At 41.3% G+C, this 17,710-nt stretch overlaps 1 protein-coding gene across 4 annotated transcripts in view; it reads right to left on the bottom strand.

The window, feature by feature from the left end:
* Positions 1-552: 552 nt before the first annotated feature.
* Positions 553-17,710, bottom strand: part of LOC119726449 (acetyl-CoA carboxylase-like) — a 68,430-nt gene continuing 51,272 nt past the window's right edge. For all 4 annotated transcript variants that reach the window (XM_038198107.1, XM_038198110.1, XM_038198108.1 and 1 more), the window contains 16 exons: positions 16,908-16,982; positions 16,386-16,517; positions 15,025-15,162; positions 13,473-13,593; positions 13,126-13,223; positions 12,383-12,637; positions 11,215-11,335; positions 10,424-10,520; positions 9,615-9,711; positions 8,824-8,959; positions 8,132-8,309; positions 7,345-7,490; positions 6,188-6,309; positions 2,581-2,751; positions 1,388-1,527; positions 553-705 (listed from right to left, as the gene is read on the bottom strand). In XM_038198107.1, coding sequence (XP_038054035.1) covers positions 579-705; positions 1,388-1,527; positions 2,581-2,751; positions 6,188-6,309; positions 7,345-7,490; positions 8,132-8,309; positions 8,824-8,959; positions 9,615-9,711; positions 10,424-10,520; positions 11,215-11,335; positions 12,383-12,637; positions 13,126-13,223; positions 13,473-13,593; positions 15,025-15,162; positions 16,386-16,517; positions 16,908-16,982 — 2,154 coding nt within the window. In that variant the 3' untranslated portion in view covers positions 553-578. The remainder of the gene's footprint in view (positions 706-1,387; positions 1,528-2,580; positions 2,752-6,187; positions 6,310-7,344; positions 7,491-8,131; positions 8,310-8,823; positions 8,960-9,614; positions 9,712-10,423; positions 10,521-11,214; positions 11,336-12,382; positions 12,638-13,125; positions 13,224-13,472; positions 13,594-15,024; positions 15,163-16,385; positions 16,518-16,907; positions 16,983-17,710) is intronic.

Below are 17,710 nucleotides of genomic sequence, written 5' to 3'. Positions count from 1 at the left end.
ATGCTGTGAGAATCTTTAGTTGGTCGTGTGATCCTGGTGTGGATAGTACTTGTGTCAACTGATTAGTTTGTTGAGTGTCAACTACATGTAGCTGTCGTCCTGTGACTTGTTCAGTGATGTACTTCGAGAGTCTTTCAGCTGGAGTCATGTGACCCTGTAGTGGATCACGGCTACTGGTCAGGTTGTTAAGTGTCAACTAGCTGTAGTCCTGTGACTTGTTCAGTGATATACTTCAAGAGTCGTTTAGCTGGAGCCATGTGACCCTGTAGTGGATCATACCCATGGCTACTGGTTCGGTTGTTGAGTGTCAACTAGTGACTTGTTCACTGATATGCTGTGAGAGTCTTAAGCCTGAGTCGTGTGATACCGTTGTGGATAGTACTGATGATGTCCACTGATTAGGTTGTTGAGTGTCAACTAGCTGTAGTCCTGTGACTTGTTCAATGATATGCTGTGAGAGCCTTTAGCCTGAGTCATGTGATACTGTTGTGGATAGTACTGATGATGTCCACTGATTAGGTTGTGGAGTTGTGTAGTCCTGTGACTTCTCTGGTCGTTTGCTATTGACCGACTTCTCTTTAGCTGGAGTCATGTGACCCCATTGTGGACAACACTCTGGTGACCTCGGTCCGCTGATTGGGGTTGAGTTGTTGGCTGATGTGCACGATGGAATCCATGGCAACCTCTGGATTATCTTGAATGATCCTGTGGAATCAAGCAACAGTACAGTTATGCACGTGTGCATGCTGACACAAGAATGACCTTGATGCAAGTTCGTAATCCTTTTGTTGATTTTATTGAAAATTCTAAAAACATTCCTAGAGAAATTGACAGATAATTCCAAATAGAATCATACCATATACTCCATGTGGAGGGTATTGGCATGTCTGATTAAACTGGTAATGATAACTTCACTCAGATTTGAATGGTCTACGAAGTGGGTACTGGACCTTTAAGCCATATCTCACAAACGCAACATGCAAAATTCTTAATTCTTTTTGTGTTTATATGTTTGTTTATAGGTAAAAGGTACATGCGCACAGTTTGGAAAAATGTGTGACGTCATTATGATGTCATCAAAATTGCGATTTTTTAAAACACATAAAAGGGAGCTCCGATTGTCATGAAACTTGGTTGGTAGGTAGACAATGGTACTGGTATGAAAAGTCTGAAGTGACGTCACGATGACATCATCAGTTGATTTTTCTATGATGTTTTTAATATTTAAAATTTTATTCTGCTTCCAAAATTGCACACACTTCCTTTCCACCAGATTAATTTCAAACTTGGTACATTGTACAAATCAAGACCACAATGACAAAATGTAACTAATAAATAAGCTTAATGCGAACATGACATAGTTTCTCTAGTTTATAATTAGACCCACCTTCGAATCTGGTGGATGACTCGGTCTCTCTTGACGGCTTTGATGTTATCCAAGATGGCCGACTGGCCCTCTTCTTTCTCCTGTCTCTCTTGTTCCAACAGCCAATCAGCAACGGCTTTATTGTCCTCCCATAGATACGACTGTTCATAAATAAAGAAGAATCAGTGTGATTGGTAATCAGCTTTAGAGTGTTAGACTACAGTAGGTTTAGGGATTGTACACAGAGGTATGATTGCAAACAAATGAAAAAGAGTTCGAAATTGTTTATTTGGCAACAAAAAACAAAAAAATCAGTCACAGTCATTTATTTGTAAAATCAGACACATCTTATCTGATGAGACACTTGACACTCCTGTGGAAAAGACCATCATCTTCTGTCTTCAAAATGACAGCAAGTTTAGCTTACATGATGTTCAGTATCATTACTATCTTTTAATTAATGGCACATATGATCATTTTCTTTTCATGCGTTTTGTTTGTTTCCAATAATAACACCACTCAAAATCCAAAGAATGTTCAAACCCAACCTGTTGAAGTTCCACCTTACTGAATACTACAACAGTGGCGCACCCAGGATTTGGTTGGGGGGGGGGGCTCACAATTTTTTTTCCAAAAATGTTGCCCGAAATTTTCAGCCGCAGAAAAAAACTTGGGTTTTTTTTTGGCGTTTGACGTTGGTGGCGCCACTTGCCCCCTATTATACTATTCGAAAATGGGCCACATATGTACATATCATCAAGGTTAATTGTGGGACTAAAAAAACAAAACAAAACAAAAAATTGACCTCTTGGGGGGGGGGGGGGAGGGGGGTCTCAAGGCCCCCGATCCCCCCTTGTACTACAATATTTATGAAAATGGTGAAAAACGGTAACCATGCACCACCTTTTGAACAGGAAACACGATTTTGTCAATTGCACTCCTGTTTCAAAAAAAAAATCAATTGACTGATCGTTAGAAATCACCTACATTTCTTGAGTTCTTCTATAAATTACAGCAAGCCAGACGGAGTAATTTCATAGAACCAGTACGATCGTTATTATTCCCAGTAAGCTTTCAACATTCGGTAGCTTACTTTTGGGACAAATGCAAGTGTTCTTATGCCTTTAAAGTAAGGTTTTTAATAAAATTATGTGTTAGTTCAAGATTTTGGAGGACCACCAACCAAGTACCAAGTAATGGACCAGAATGCTTACGTTGACAGTTCCCTTGTCCTCCATGAAGACTCGTCTCAGCATTGCAAAGACTTCTCCTCTGGACAGCTTCTGGTTGACTTGCTGGATGCGACCGCAAATCTTGTGCTCCAGGAGAAGGCGACGCAGACGCCAGTAGAAGAAAGCGCGGGATGTGGACCACTGAATGACATCCTGAGATAAGACAGATAGAGACTGAAATTATTTGGTGATGACAACATTGAAAATGTGTTCCCCATGCTTTTTTCAGCTTCCTCCTGAAAACAAATGTGATGCGATCAAGCTAAATGAGTCGTTTGTCGGGAATTTTCATTTAGAGATTTAGGCCAAAATAGGGCCACTTCATCACATCATTCATCACATCTCTTGGTGTTCCGACTTGTTTTTGAACTAAAGATGGTTTCAGCATGCAGTTATCACATCAATAATGCTGAGATTGTGCTTTTTCAAATCTGTAAAAAAAAATATTGACCAGGGTCGACAAACGACTCATTTAGCTTGATCGCATCACAAATATTATTCACTCTTGAATGAGATATCGACTGAAAACAATCGGTTCAGTTGTGAAATTATTGCTTTACATTTTCCAATAATTGGCTGCTAGACAATAATTACAATTCTCGCATATCGATAGTATCGATAATGTGGGACTTGAACCAAAATGACCTAGTGCGGAAGCCGTGTTTGCTTGGTCAGCAGTCTGGAATGAATCTGATGAAGCAGAGGGTACCTTAACGATATCTTGTACAAAGGGGTTTTATAGGTGACGTCCCATGATGGTTTATGATACAACCAAGGAACTCCCAATTATGGTCTGTGACATACTTGGGATATCACAATTTCAAGATTGTAAGAGCTCTTGAGTTGAGACACTGTAAATCTGGGGTCATGAAAATAGTGGAGAATTGTGGCTTGGTGGTTCAGGTGTGTGACTCACGACCAGAGGGTCGGGGATCAGAATCCAGCCAATCGGCTACATGTTGTGTCCTGGGGCAAGCCCCTTCACCCCAACTTGCCTGTACTTGTTACTAGCAATGGAAATGAAGTATCGCCTTTCTCAGACGTCTACTTTTCGTGTAATTTCCAGGTTCGCTTGCACACGTTTGTGTATTTAAATTCCGACATAGAAAAGATCACGCGCAATGCATGCTGGATACATGCAATGCATGGTGGATCATTTAGCTGTCAGTCACGTAGCCATTAATCAAGTAGCCTTGACCAAGGCTATCAGCTTGTTCCCATATGAGCTTGTTCCCGCTACCGCACACCGCGCGCGCAGCGACACAATGTTGTACTATACCGTTAGCCCCAACGACCCTTGCGTGTGGTTTGTGTGCATGTACATGTTGTACTTACGCCCCACACACACTTCCGCAAACAGCCGTACAGTAAGTCGAGGCGGAAGATAGCCTTGACGCAACCGTGTATGCCGAATATGATAATTAGTACGCGCTATGGTAAATAGTCTTCTCTCATTGGATAACGGCTGACAAAAAAATGAATATTTATTGCATTGCATAATACGACCAAAGGTTTATAAACCAGACGGCCTGTGGTAACAATAATTATTGTAAAACACCCCCTTAAAATCTTAAATAATAGTAGAATAATATTTATAAAGTTACACATAGTTTGGGTCGAAAATGAAATGAAAAAGATGAAAAATTAGACCTTCAAAAAACGGCAAACGGTACAAAACCGCACGCCGGCAAATACGATGTCACCATGCACAGAGGCCACGTTGGGGCCGTCCACTGTAGGCACCGGCCCGGCTGGCGCCATGCAGTAAGACACGCTGCGCTTTCACGTTCAGCGGCAAAAAAAAGCGCTCACACTATTGAGTATATCTACCGCTGACTTTTTGGGGGGGGGGGGGTATTTCTTCTAAGCTGTCAAGGGGATATGGGAAAAAATATCTCTCCTTCAGCAAACTTATTCTGTAAGACTGATTTTAACTTGTATGAACAACTTATAAGTTATATGTCGTATGCAACGACTAATATATCGACAGGGTACGACATATTTCGACAGGGTACGACTAATATCATCGACAGGGTACGACATATATGTCGACAGAGTATGACATATCAATCATATGACATAATGTTGACAGGTGCCGGTACGACATATATGTCGTGCATAAGTCGAGTCGACAGGGTACGATATATGTCGCATACGACAAAGTCGTATATAAGTACGACTTAATATCTCGTGTGTACAAAATATGAATTGTAACTCGTATGTTTGACTTGTTTGTCGATTATGTCGTACATACAACATATCTTGTGAGAACGACTTGTATCTCGTGCGATTTACATCTACGACTTACATGTCGTACGTATGTCATAGGTACGACATATAGGATTCATATGTACGCGTTAAAATACATGTGTCGTACGTATGAGATGTAATTTGCACATGGTACGAATTCAGGGAGAGTTTTTTTTTCACCATGTACCTGACAGTTTCGTATATTTCCATCCCAAAGTCAATAGCTCGTTTCTTGCAGTTAATTCATACGGGTGCTTATAGATACGAGTTAACCTGCATTCGATTAAATGGGTATGATTTGACCTGGGTCCGAGTTGACCTGTTCCCTACATTCGCTGTCAGAATAGCACGGGCAGGTAGCGGCGTGATAATGTACGCTGTTGCACCGACAAAACGTCGGCGGACTGTCCTGAACTGTCCAATTCAGAATACATTGGAAATAGTATCATTTTGAACAATTGTTCACTCATATAGCAGCATGTTTCATTTGTTTGTAATAAAACTGGAGAAATGGTTAAAATGGGATTGAAACACCTGGACATACCATGGTTTGAGCATGGTGCATGTACGTGGTGTATACAGTAATTTGTGGGTCATGAATATGTATGTCGCGGGTCAAAGTTTACGGGCTTTGATTGGATATCGTGTAATATATGCGCCTCAGAAATTTTCGGCCGATTTCGGTCGAAACTATAAAGAAACACATAAGGAATTCGCCACGGTTGCGTCAAGGCTATCTTGCGCTTCGACTTATTGTACGGCTGTTTGCGGAAGTGTGTGTGGGGCGTACGTACATGCACACAAAGCACACGCAAGGGTCGTTGAGGCTAACGGTATAGTACAACTATAGTGATTGTGTCGCGGTGCGCGCGGTGTGCGGTAGCGGGAACAAGCTCGTATGGGAACAAGCTGATAGCCTTGGTCAAGGCTATTAATCAAGGTGAGTGTGGCAACCTGAACATGTGGGGCCCTGGATGCTAGCACGAAAAAAGGCCACACGAGTGGCGGAGGAAAATAAAGCCACAAGCTCCGCCAATCACATGGTCTTTTTTTGTGTGCTAATTGCTCGTGATCTTTTCTATGTTTTATTTAGATACACAAACGTGTGCAAGCGAACCTGGAATTACACGAAAAGTAGACGTCTCAAAAAGGCGATACTTCTTTTCCATTGCTAGTAAATAAAGTACAAGCAAAGTGGGAATGTGAAAATTAAAACATTTCAAAGTCCTCTTTGTTTTGGTAGATGGCACAGGTGTGGCCTTTATTTACGGATGTAGTCCAGTAAATTGGCCACATTTATGGGGCTACTTTTTTAATATGATGACATAGCAGTACTTACAGAAATGACTTGTTTCTCCTGCATCCTGCCGGCACGGTCGTGAAGATCAGCAAAATTGACTGCCACGGTGTGGTAGATTGGCAGCAGGTAGTCCTCACGATCCTTCAACTTCTTCTCAATGGCTGGCAGGCAAAAAGTGATATGGCAAATACTCAATGGCAACAAGGGGGAAATTGAAGTAATTTCTGACAAAGCTCTGAGTATGAGCCTTTTCGGAGTTTCAACTGCGCATTCATAACCTGTGACAACGCGCATTGTTTGTCTCAAATGGCCTTTGACATCATCGCGCCACTGACTTTACAAAAAGGCTGTTTGTGCATTGTGGGTACTGTCAAAGGGCATTTGAGACAAACAATGTGCGTTGTCACAGGTTACGAATGCGCACAGTTGGAACTCCGAAAAGGCTTATTCAATGCAAACAGTACACTGGAAATAGAAATCCTTATGTATCAAATTTTCTGGTCCAGACCGCAAGTCGTGTTCCATCACTAGTCCATCACAAGTATGGCTTAAAGCTACTGTCCATCATTTGCAGCTATCCAAAAAGTAACTGAGATATTTTTGTTGAAAAGCATACTTGTTTTGAAGATAATAATGGGACAAGACTCTCTGTGAAATTATTCCTTCTGGCAAGCTGTCATTTTGAAGAAAACAAAAGACGCATCATTTGAAATTTCGGTTACTAGTTCGTTTTTATTTAACGAAGCGCGCGCACACGTGCGTGCGGTTGCTATAATTCATCAGTTCAGTGCGTGACATCGCGTAGCTGCAATCGGCTCAGTGAGAACGTGTCTCAGACGCTGAATTCAGGTCCAATTCAAAACATGACTCGGCAACTTTTGAATTGAAATCGAGGTCCAAGAATTTTTTTTTGAATATACAGCATTCACTGAGCTGAAACTTCATCAGGTTAGTTGTGAAGCACCCTTCTTCAGATTTCAGCACCTTGGTTGCTTCAAACAAACATAATGCACAAATTACAAATGATGGACTGTACCTTTGAAGTAAATCACAAGTCCTTTCACAAGTCCAGTCACAAGGGACAAACAATAACAAAGGAATGCTTTTGTCACAGTTCATTTGAATAGCTTGTGACTTGGCTTGAGACTGGAGGACTTGTGATGGATTTGACTACGACACTACTTGCATTCACTCACCAGCCTTCTCCTCTCGATTGATTCCCGTAGCAGCAATCTCACTCAGTAACGAGATGCACGTGTCGTCAATCCGCCGCATCAGCTTCACTTGATCCTTCTTACGGAACTTGATCTCTACTGTCCCTTCCGGCTCCAACACTCCACCTCTAAAAATACAAAAATTACAAATAAAAAAAATTGAAACTTTCAAGTACTGGGAAGCAATATGATTGCTTTCCTAATTTAAGCAAATATCAGCTGAAAACATTAGTCTTGTTCTAAAAGATTCTGACAATGCGCTGACAAATTTCAGGTCACATACCCATCACGGCTGTGAATAAACATGCCTGTTTCCAAAAAAGTCTGAAGTTTACTGAATATATGTTTGTAACAGCTCAGTTATTTCCAGTGTAAAATAATACCAACAAAATACCTGTTTATGCTTATCACAAATTTTGAAAATTTTGAGTTCATAAATGGGGGGGGGGGGGGGGGGGGGGGGCGTGGAGTAAGTGGTCCGAGGTTGGTTGAGGGCTAGGTTGGAGGTAAGGGCTGGGGGGGGGGGGGGTTGGCTGTTGGAATGAAGCTGGGGTAGGGATGGGAGTGGGGAGAGGGCTGGGAGTAGTGGTGAGGGCAGGGGGTCGGGGCGAGGGCAGGGGGTCAGTGGTGAGGGCTGGGTGCGGGGGTTTAACTGCTAGGAGTTTGTGGTGACAGCTGCGGATGGGGGTGAGAACTGGGGGTGGGTGAGGTCTGGGACTGGGGTGGGGGTGGGGTTGAGGGCTGGGGCAGGGTGGGGTTGTTAACTGACCTGCTCTCCTGATCAGCATACATCTCCATAAACTGAGGATTGATGGTGGAATCAATCACCACCCAAGATCCACCTCTCAGCTCACCGTTAGGCGGTATGTACACCATGACAGGTTGCTTGTATTCACACAGTGCATCCACAATGTACGAACCAAACTTGAGAACCTGCTCGTACATGTCTAGAAGGGTGATAAAAAACATGAACAATGTTACTCCTGAAACCCTTTCAATCTGCCAACTAGCAGATCTTGTTGAAGGAATGTATGAACACTGTAAACTATATTAACCGGTATGTGGGGTACTAATTATAATACTGCTACAATGGTACACCGTTCACGATACACCACACCTCTTTACCATGAAAAATCTTCTGCCAGAGAAACCTCTACAATATGCATTGCAAATAATCACTACAGTTAACACAATGGCAATACAATCAACAGAGAATATGTCTACGCCATACCTTTATGAGCCCCACCTTTGTGAGCCACACCCTAATGAGCCACACCCAAGTGCCCCGCCCAATTGTGACACACGGCCTCACCTTTCATTCCACTGGATAAAACCTCTCCAGTTGGCAAAGATGATAATCAACAATGAATCCTTTATTCAAGCCACACCCTTATGAGCCATGAGCCACGCCCTAATGAGCCACACCCAAGTGCCCCGCCCAATAATGACACACAGCCTCACCTTTCATTCCACCAGAGAAACCTCTCCAGTTGGCAAAGACGATGAGAGGCAGTTGCTCCCGACCAAAGTCCTTGATTGCCTGTGCAGTCTTGAAAGCCGAGTCTGGGAACCAGACTGTGCCTGCTTGGGCTATTGACTGTGATTGAAATAGGGTAGAAATTTCATTTTTTTTTCCATTGCAGTTGGAGGTGATAAATTATTACATTGTTTTAGGGTTAATATAATTTGGACTGTTAGTTAATCAACATTTGTTACCATTTAAATTCTAACACAAATTCTGTTGCTTTAACCAATGCTTTTCTGCTTCTGGTTTGGGGCTGTCCCAAACGACTATCAAAAGAAAAAGAGATCTAAAAGATCTCAACCAATATTACGAAAATTCATATTTTTTTAGATAGGTCATTCTACAAATTTGGGGTCCACTCTTTCCTGTCCCTGTTACATCTTACATCTACGATTTTATATTTCTGGATATGCTCCTTAATGACGTTGTCCTCTAAGAGTGATTATGAATAGCAAACTACCTGCCCAACTAATAAAACAATTGTTTGAAGTCATTCTTAATAAGGGAATATAAAATTTGCTTCCGAGATTTTAAATACTATGTTTAAGACTGGTTGGAGTCTGGATGCTAATAAGTACCCAGCTGAAGGCGAGGATAATTATCAAGTAATTAACCGTTTGTAAAGTAAAATGTCAAAAACCTTTTGGAGGATTCCTGAAGTTTTTCCAACTAATATGCCCATGGGGCTAGGGTTAATCTACAGGTCTATCAGATGACACCATCTTACCTTTGCTTCTGAGTCTGGGTTGCCAGGGTCAGCTGGGATATCCACGTTGACAGTACGCGTTTCCACGGCAACCACACCAACGGGTATTCCACCCAGCCTATGTCAAGTCAACAAAACACAATGTTACAGTGAGTCCTGCAGCCAATTTCACGAAACTTTACGCAATTGCTTAAGTCCACTTGCACCACAATTCATTGCGTATTAAAGTTCCACAACATTTCAGTTATGACAATTTCACGAAAGTTTTATGGTGCGTAAGGCCACAGTCTTATTTTGCGTAATTAATAGCCGAATCTGCTCGCATGTCATAAACCCTTGCTGTACAAGGGGAAATGGGCTTCGTGCCCCAACAACAGAGGGCGCTTTTTTGCCATTCTGAGAGCCCTGTGGACGGGACACTCCGCGTGTGCGTACTGTGATGGTTCACACGTGAAGTACGGAAGAGTTAACTTTAATGTGCACAAAACTAATGCATAGCGCTCTATCCCGTGAGCGTCAGGCGTCAACGGAGTGTGAGTGCATTCAAATTTCTCTTTTGATGGTCTCCCAGGCTAATCCCTGCCCACACAGCAGTATGGATACATTAGAAGTCCGCAATGGATGGACCAGGAACCAGCCTAGGTCTCCCCCAACCCTCCTTTTCTGGTCATTGAAGGGGTACTTGTGTACGGAGCCCATTCCATAGACTAAGTCCAGTCAATGCTTGCCTGATAAACAACTCTTTAGTAGTTGACCAGGGTCAAGAACATATTTCTTTTGGTTCAGTGTGACTCTACAACAGCAATATGAAACAGGTCTTATTGACTTACTTTGCTCGGCCGACTACGACGGTTTGAGCCCAGGCTTCCATGATCTCCATGAAGGAGCCTTTATCAAAGAAACCTGACTGCCACTCTTGGGGATTCTCTGTAAAAACAACAGACAGTAATATGTCAGAAATATTGCGCAGAAACACATACAGGTTCACATGAGACGTCGCATTACTGTGAAAACTTGTCTGGTGTTTTTTTTTTTTTTTGCTGCAATTAGCAATTACAAAATTTTATTCGATTTTGTTTCTATTTTGCAATATATTTAACAAAGCACTATTCTCTGACATGTCTGAGCTGGCTACTGTGCACAAGGTCTGTTACACTGTATGATGAGAGCGTAGGATGAAATTGTCACTTTTTAAAAATACCATCACCATCAAGCTTGGTGTCAAACTTGTAATAAAGCCAACATATTAAAGGGAAGATACAAAATTTAGTTTTGCTGCAATTTTCAGAAATGGATGGATTTGGGGGGTAAGCATTTTATAGAAAATATTGTTACACTGACTTGTTTTAAGTTTTGTGTTCGTAGATACTGGAAAAACCAAGAAAAACATTCATGTTCCTGGAGTCTGGTTTCCAGACCCCACTTCAGATGAAATGGAGCAATTTATAGACGTCACGTTTGGGAATTAAAAGGTCGAGGCTTTTAACGCCAGTTTCAAATGTACTTGTTGAAAACCGGCTGAGCACATGTTTATTCCCTTAGTCAATGAGCAAATCTGTTAGAATACTCAAATATGAGCAGATCGACTTATCAAATCTGTTAATTGTCCCCATTATCATACCTGGGTTAGGTCTTCCAGCCAGCATGTGCCTAGGATCGTAGGGAGCCTTTGTTGGCAGGAATTCAATCTCACGGTCGATGGGATCCACGCTTAGGATGATGGGAACTCCCGCGTCACGACACTGCAATGCCACATTGTCAAACAAAAATACTTAATAAATTTACCGATCACATTACGCATGCTAGTTAGTCTGAAAGGTTGAGTGCTGACAATGTGAATTGATGGGCACGTGTGCACGTCAATTGCAACTAGACCAATACCTAATGTACATACAAACCTTTTAATTTGATACATGGACAATTCATGAAATTATAAACTTCAATGCCAAAACTTCAAAAAATCCAAATGCCACAAATGAACATGGGCAATTCCACGGTTACTCACGTTACATTTTTGTAACGTGAGTAACCGATTTTGTGCGTCTTGTTTATCATACATAACACATTTTTCTGGATGTCATCTTTGGTGCTTAGGTAGGCCTAGGTCTACTCTATCTACCATGGGGATAACAGTTATTAAACCTTTTCAGTAAGGTAATTACAGCCCAAGGAAACTCAAAAGTACATCAAAAATGTAACGTGAGTAACCGTGGAATTGCCCACATGTATATCATTTTGAAGCTTATTATCTGTATTTTATTACAAAATAATTTTAATTTTAACAAGTTCAGCTGTTACTTTTAACTGAAAAATTAAGTAATGAGTACACACACACAGAAAAAAATTGATTTGTCTGAGTACATGCCACATCATGGTGTTTTGAGCTGATTTCTATTACATCACAATAGTTGGATGAATAATTTCTATTTAAGATCATTGTAGTTACTAAACTGACATTATATTGTTATTGTCTGGAGAGGTGTGTGATATTCACACTGCATAAACACTGAGAAGCCATCACAACCAGTCAGTCAATGGCCACGACTTGAACACAACATGGCACAAAATGAACATACGCCAAACTGGCAAAAACCTTTCCCTTCAGGGTCACTCTCAAATTCCCCGAGTTTTCCCTGATTTCTGGTGTTTTCCCTAAATTCTCTGAGTTTTTCCTGACTGAAAAAAAAAATGGAAACTCATTTTCAAAATTTTCCTTTATTTCCAGAGAGGCTGGGAACCCTGTTTAAGTAATATGTACACTCTACCACAAGAGGGAGCCCTTTGCCTACCTTGGGCATGTAGGACAACCACTTCAGGATGGTGAGGACTCCTTCGAAGTCGTCCTGAGCCACGGCGTGAGTCACTCCGTTGTTGTGCATGATCTGGATACCCCCTAGCTGGTTATTGGAGGTGTACACTTCCCGTCCGAGAACCTTGTTGAGTGCCCCTGCGCCGGTCAGGATGATGTGAGAGTTGTCCACTTGAACGATGCGTTGACCGAGACGCACAACGTAGGAACCAATACCGATGGCTCGACATGTGACCTAATAGACAATGTTTGGGTTTTAAAGATAATGATCATGTCAACACCAGATGTGACCCTGAGCTACCATGCAGTCTGTTCTTAAAAAAGTCCCTCCCCTATCACCAATATAGACTGGCATAATTCGGTCACTAGTGCACGTCTATGCGAGTGACCACAAGACAGTCTCAGTTCCTTTGGCCTCAAGAAAATATGACCCTCTTTCTGGTCACTCACAGGCCCGAGGGGGGCATAGATATACACTTGTGACCGAGTTATGCCAGTCCATATGTGTTTTATAACACACCTCTGTCCAAAACATAAAATGAGAAAAGAAACTTTCCAGGGTTTTATAATTGAACACTTTTAATTAATATTAATTAACCACGTCTGTATATTTTTTTTGGCAAATCTTTCCCAAGAATTACTTTGTCAATTTCTTCTTCAGTTAGTAGGGTAAATCAAGTTTTCTTGACAGGATAGTATCATGAACAAAGTACTATATCTCACCAGATTCAGAGTGATAATCTCTTCATACGCCCTTGATGACCCGCCAGCAATCATGCCACTCCCACTCAGATTCTCCACACCGAGGCCTTCCTCTTGACCTAGACAAAAAGAAAAAGCAAACAACACCGATTAATGCACAATGTTCAACCACCAAGTGTAACGTGGAGTGACGTGGCCTCATGGTCTGGAGCATCCAAACTTACGATCTGTAAGTAGTTCTTCAGGATGTGGCAAGTCCAGCCGTCAGTTGACATGCCCGTGTCCTTGGGCAAGACACTTTATCACTAATTACTTGTCGGTTAATACTGTGATTGATTTAATTTAATTGATTGAGAAATGTGACTCACCAATGATGTAAGTGATCTTGTACCTTGACTCCCCATCTTCTTCTATGTGCTCGGCGCGTAGTGAGTTGAGCGCCAGCAGCTGTTTGTAGTCTGATGGAGTCAGGTATAGATACTTGAAACCCTGAAAAACAAAGTTGACATCAAGTTATGAATGCTTGCAATTGCGCATTTAATTGCCAACATATACCTTAATAATAATAATAAATCATTCTTATAGAGCGCATAACATAACCGAAAGAAATCTCAATGCGCTTAACAATAAACATAGATACAAATTTATACAAAGTTACAAGCTGACTGAAAACATAATGTTCTACAATGTGTGTGGATAGGCTAGTTGGAATAGGTGGGATTTTAGGCTGGTTTTGAACCGGTCGAGAGTGTCTACTGCTCGAAGTGAGGATGGTAAGGCGTTCCACATCTCGGGTGCAGCATGAGAAAACGCCCTGGAGCCGTATGACTTGGTCCTGGCTGTGGTTGTTGTGAGGAGGCCTTGAGAAGATGACCGCAGAGATCTTGACGGAATGTATGGACGGAGAAGCTCGGAGATGTAACTGTGTCCATGTTTAATAATGCACATCCCTTTAGCACAACTGTGACTTGGACTTGGACTTCAATCAAATAACTTGTGACTCGGACTCAAACTTGAACTAAATGACTCCAGACTCAGACTTGACTCAAGTAACTCAAGACTCAGATTTTAATGAACTCGAGTGACTCCAGACCCAGACTCGGACTCGACTCAAGTGACTCGACAACACTGGGCTTCACTGAGGAGATTTAAGGCCCCTGACTCAGGGGATTCTGACTTTATATAGGTGTTTGTTTTGCTTCATGAATGTTAGAGGCATTTATCCCGCACGTAATCTTCCGAATAATTAACCTTGGTTACTAAACCAGGGTTTGGAAAATATCCTGAGCCTTAACTGTTTGACCTTTGACCTATGGCACTTTCTAAATGAATCCGGAGCCAGAGAAGACAAAGCTGGCTACCAAACCATGGTTTGAAAAATATCCTTAGCTTTAACTGTTTGATCTATGACCTTTGACACCTTCTAAATGAATCCAGAGCTAGAGAAGAAGGCAAAGCTGGATACCAAACCATGGTTTGAAAAATATCCTTAGCCTTAACTCTCTTACCTTTGACCAATGACACCTTCTAAACGAATCCAGAACCAGAAAAGGCAAAGCTGGGTACCAAACCAAGATTTGGAAAATATCCTTCGCCTTAACTCTCTGACCTTTGACCAAGGACACCTTCTAAATGAATCTGGAGCCAGAGAAGGCAAAGCTGGATACCAAACCATTGTTTGAAAAATATCTTTAGCCTTAACTCTCTGACCTATGACACCTTCTAAATGAATCCAGAGCTAGAGAAGGAGGCAAAGCTGGATACCAAATCATGGTTTGAAAAATATCCTTAATCTTAACTGTTTGACCTATGACAACTTCTAAATGAATCCAGAGCTAGAAAAGAAGGCAAATCTGGGTACCAAACCAAGATTTGGAAAATATCCTTTGCCTTAACCGTTTAACCTATGACCTATGATACCTTGTCTGGTTTGGCAGGGTCAACCCAGGCCACCTTGAACCGTTGCTTGACCTCCTCTGCTAGTCCAATCCTGGCCCCGCTATTGGCTGACAGGTAGATGCGAGGAATTCCCAGGGAACGAGAGAGCTCCGATGCTTTCTGTTGATAACATTTAAAGAAAACAAGAAAAGGTTCACAATTTAACACTAATCTTTTAACTGGGCGACTTAGTCAATAAGACACTGAACCCCTGCTGCTCACCATAGGATCAGGAGCAGTTCCACTATGCAGTTCCACTGTGTCGGACGTATATTTTGGACAATTCAACAATGAGCATAACAAAAGTTATAATAATAAAGTGGATTTTATACAAATATTGACTGCTTTGAGTGGTGTAGTACAACTAGCCTCCCGAGGTGATCCATGAAGCGTTCTATTTTTCCTGAGGCGAAGCCGAGGGAAATGGAACGCTCCATGGATCACCGAGGGAGGCTAGTTTTACTACACCACGAGATAAAGCAGTCAATAATTGTTTTATAACACCTCTTCCACAGATTCTGCTTGATTTTAAGCGATAACTGATTAATTTAATCTAAATACAATACAAATGTACTTCAAATTTGAATACAAAAATAGGTGAAAGTTTACTTGTACTTTTCCAAACTTCCCCTCCACGAATGTTTGAACCCAGATCTGTAGCGCTAGCACTTAGGACCAATACGCGCAACGCGCACATGCACACCCGTATGCATTTGCACACAATACTGGTTCTCATCGCATAGTGCTTTGGTTGCTATGCGTCTAGTACTTTGGTTGCTACAGGTGTAGTACTTTTAGCCGTTCATTGCAAGATAGCAAAAATAGCGAATGCCATGTGACTCGCTCTCACCAATCAAGATACAGAATCTGTGGGTGAGGTGTTATAACAATTAATATGATAAAACAAATCAGTCACTACACTGATTCACAAAAGAAATTATTCATCAAACTCTGTTGATGTAGTAGAAAACGGCTCGTAACACCATGGTGTCGAGCATACTCGGACAAATTGATTTTTTTTGCATACTCATTTAATTTTTCAGTTAAAAGTACTTGCTGAGCTGGTGAACATTGTTAGAAATAAATTATAAACATGATAAAATACAGATAATAAGCTTCAAAACGATACATGTTTCCATTGTGGCACCTGGATTTTTTTAAAGTTTATTTTCATTGAGGTTTAAAATTGAGGAATTGTCCACAAGTGTTTTTTGTCGACAAGCACCTGTGAACCATTTACAGAACACCCTCACAACAGATACTCTTAGTGCTTTTCAACAAGCTGGCACATTAGAATATTTTGCCTCCCACACAAAAGTGATTCAGAAAACCGCTCCACCAACCTCAAACAGCATGTCCTCATCGGGTCCAAATGAACCGATCTTGAAGGTGATGTCGTTTGCTATGATGATGACATCGCGACCTTCGGGGTACTCTGGGGTCAAGAAGGTGAACTTCCAAGCCACCATGCCGACCTGTTACCAAACACAGACAATACCGTTACATGCATCTTAAAGGCATGCAAGATGTTTGCTTTTTATGCATTTTTAATAACATCACTCAAAATCCAAAGAAAAATGTTCAAAACCTAACCTGTTGAAGCTTCAGCTTAGTGGAATCACTCTTTGAGAAAACCATGAAAACACACGCACAACCCCTTGATCACAAAATATGATTTCAACAATAGAACTCTTTATTTCCAACGATCAGTCAACTGACTGACCTTTTCAGAACTACACTTCTTCACTGAAGAGATAATCCATGGCGCAAATCTATCAATTACAGAATCCTTTGCTGGAGAAGTCAAACAATTTCCACTTGCATGAAACAGGGATAAACTATTTTGGAAGAATGGAATTGCTCACCCTGTTTTCTCCATGCATTCTGTTGACTGAGGTCAAGGTTCCCTGACTATCCAGAACTAGCTCACTCCCGCTCACCTGGCAAGAAACAGCCAATCAAATTACAGATACGGAGTACAAATTATTGGTTAAACAATAACAACATCAGGGGAGATATTGAGGAAAATGTAAAATCCACAAGATCACCGAGGGCGCGTAGAGTTTGTATTTGCCTAAAAGCACTTTTTAATTACCTATTCTTTTGTTCCATTTAACACCTTTAAGGTAGAACCTTAGGAATTCCAGATTTCAAAAGGGGTAGTTTAAAAAATCCCGAAATTAGGAAAAATCCTGATAAAAAATCCTGACAAAGAATCCTGATGAAAAATCCTGATGAAAAATCCTGACAAAAAATCCTGATGAAAAATCTTGATGAAAAATCCTGACGAAAAATCCTGACGAAAAATCCTGACGAAAAATCCTGACGAAAATCCTGACCAAAAATCCTGACCAATAATCCTGACCAAATATCCTGATGAAAAAAATCCTGACCAAATATCCTGATGAAAAAAATCCTGACCAAATATCCTGATGAAAAAAATCCTGACCAAATATCCTGATGAAAAATCTTGATGAAAAATCCTGACGAAAAATCCTGACGAAAAATCCTGACGAAAAATCCTGACAAAAATCCTGACCAAAAATCCTGACCAAAAATCCTGATGACAAAAATCCTTACGAAAAATCCTGACGAAAAATCCTGACAAAAATCCTGACCAAAAATCCCGACCAAACATCCTGACCAAATATCCTGACGAAAAATCCTG

This window comes from Patiria miniata, unplaced genomic scaffold, assembly GCF_015706575.1.
Source record: "Patiria miniata isolate m_02_andy unplaced genomic scaffold, ASM1570657v1 HiC_scaffold_2, whole genome shotgun sequence".
Lineage (NCBI taxonomy): Eukaryota > Metazoa > Echinodermata > Asteroidea > Valvatida > Asterinidae > Patiria > Patiria miniata.
Note: the sequence above shows the minus strand (reverse complement) of the source record. Positions and strands in the feature narration are given on the sequence as shown.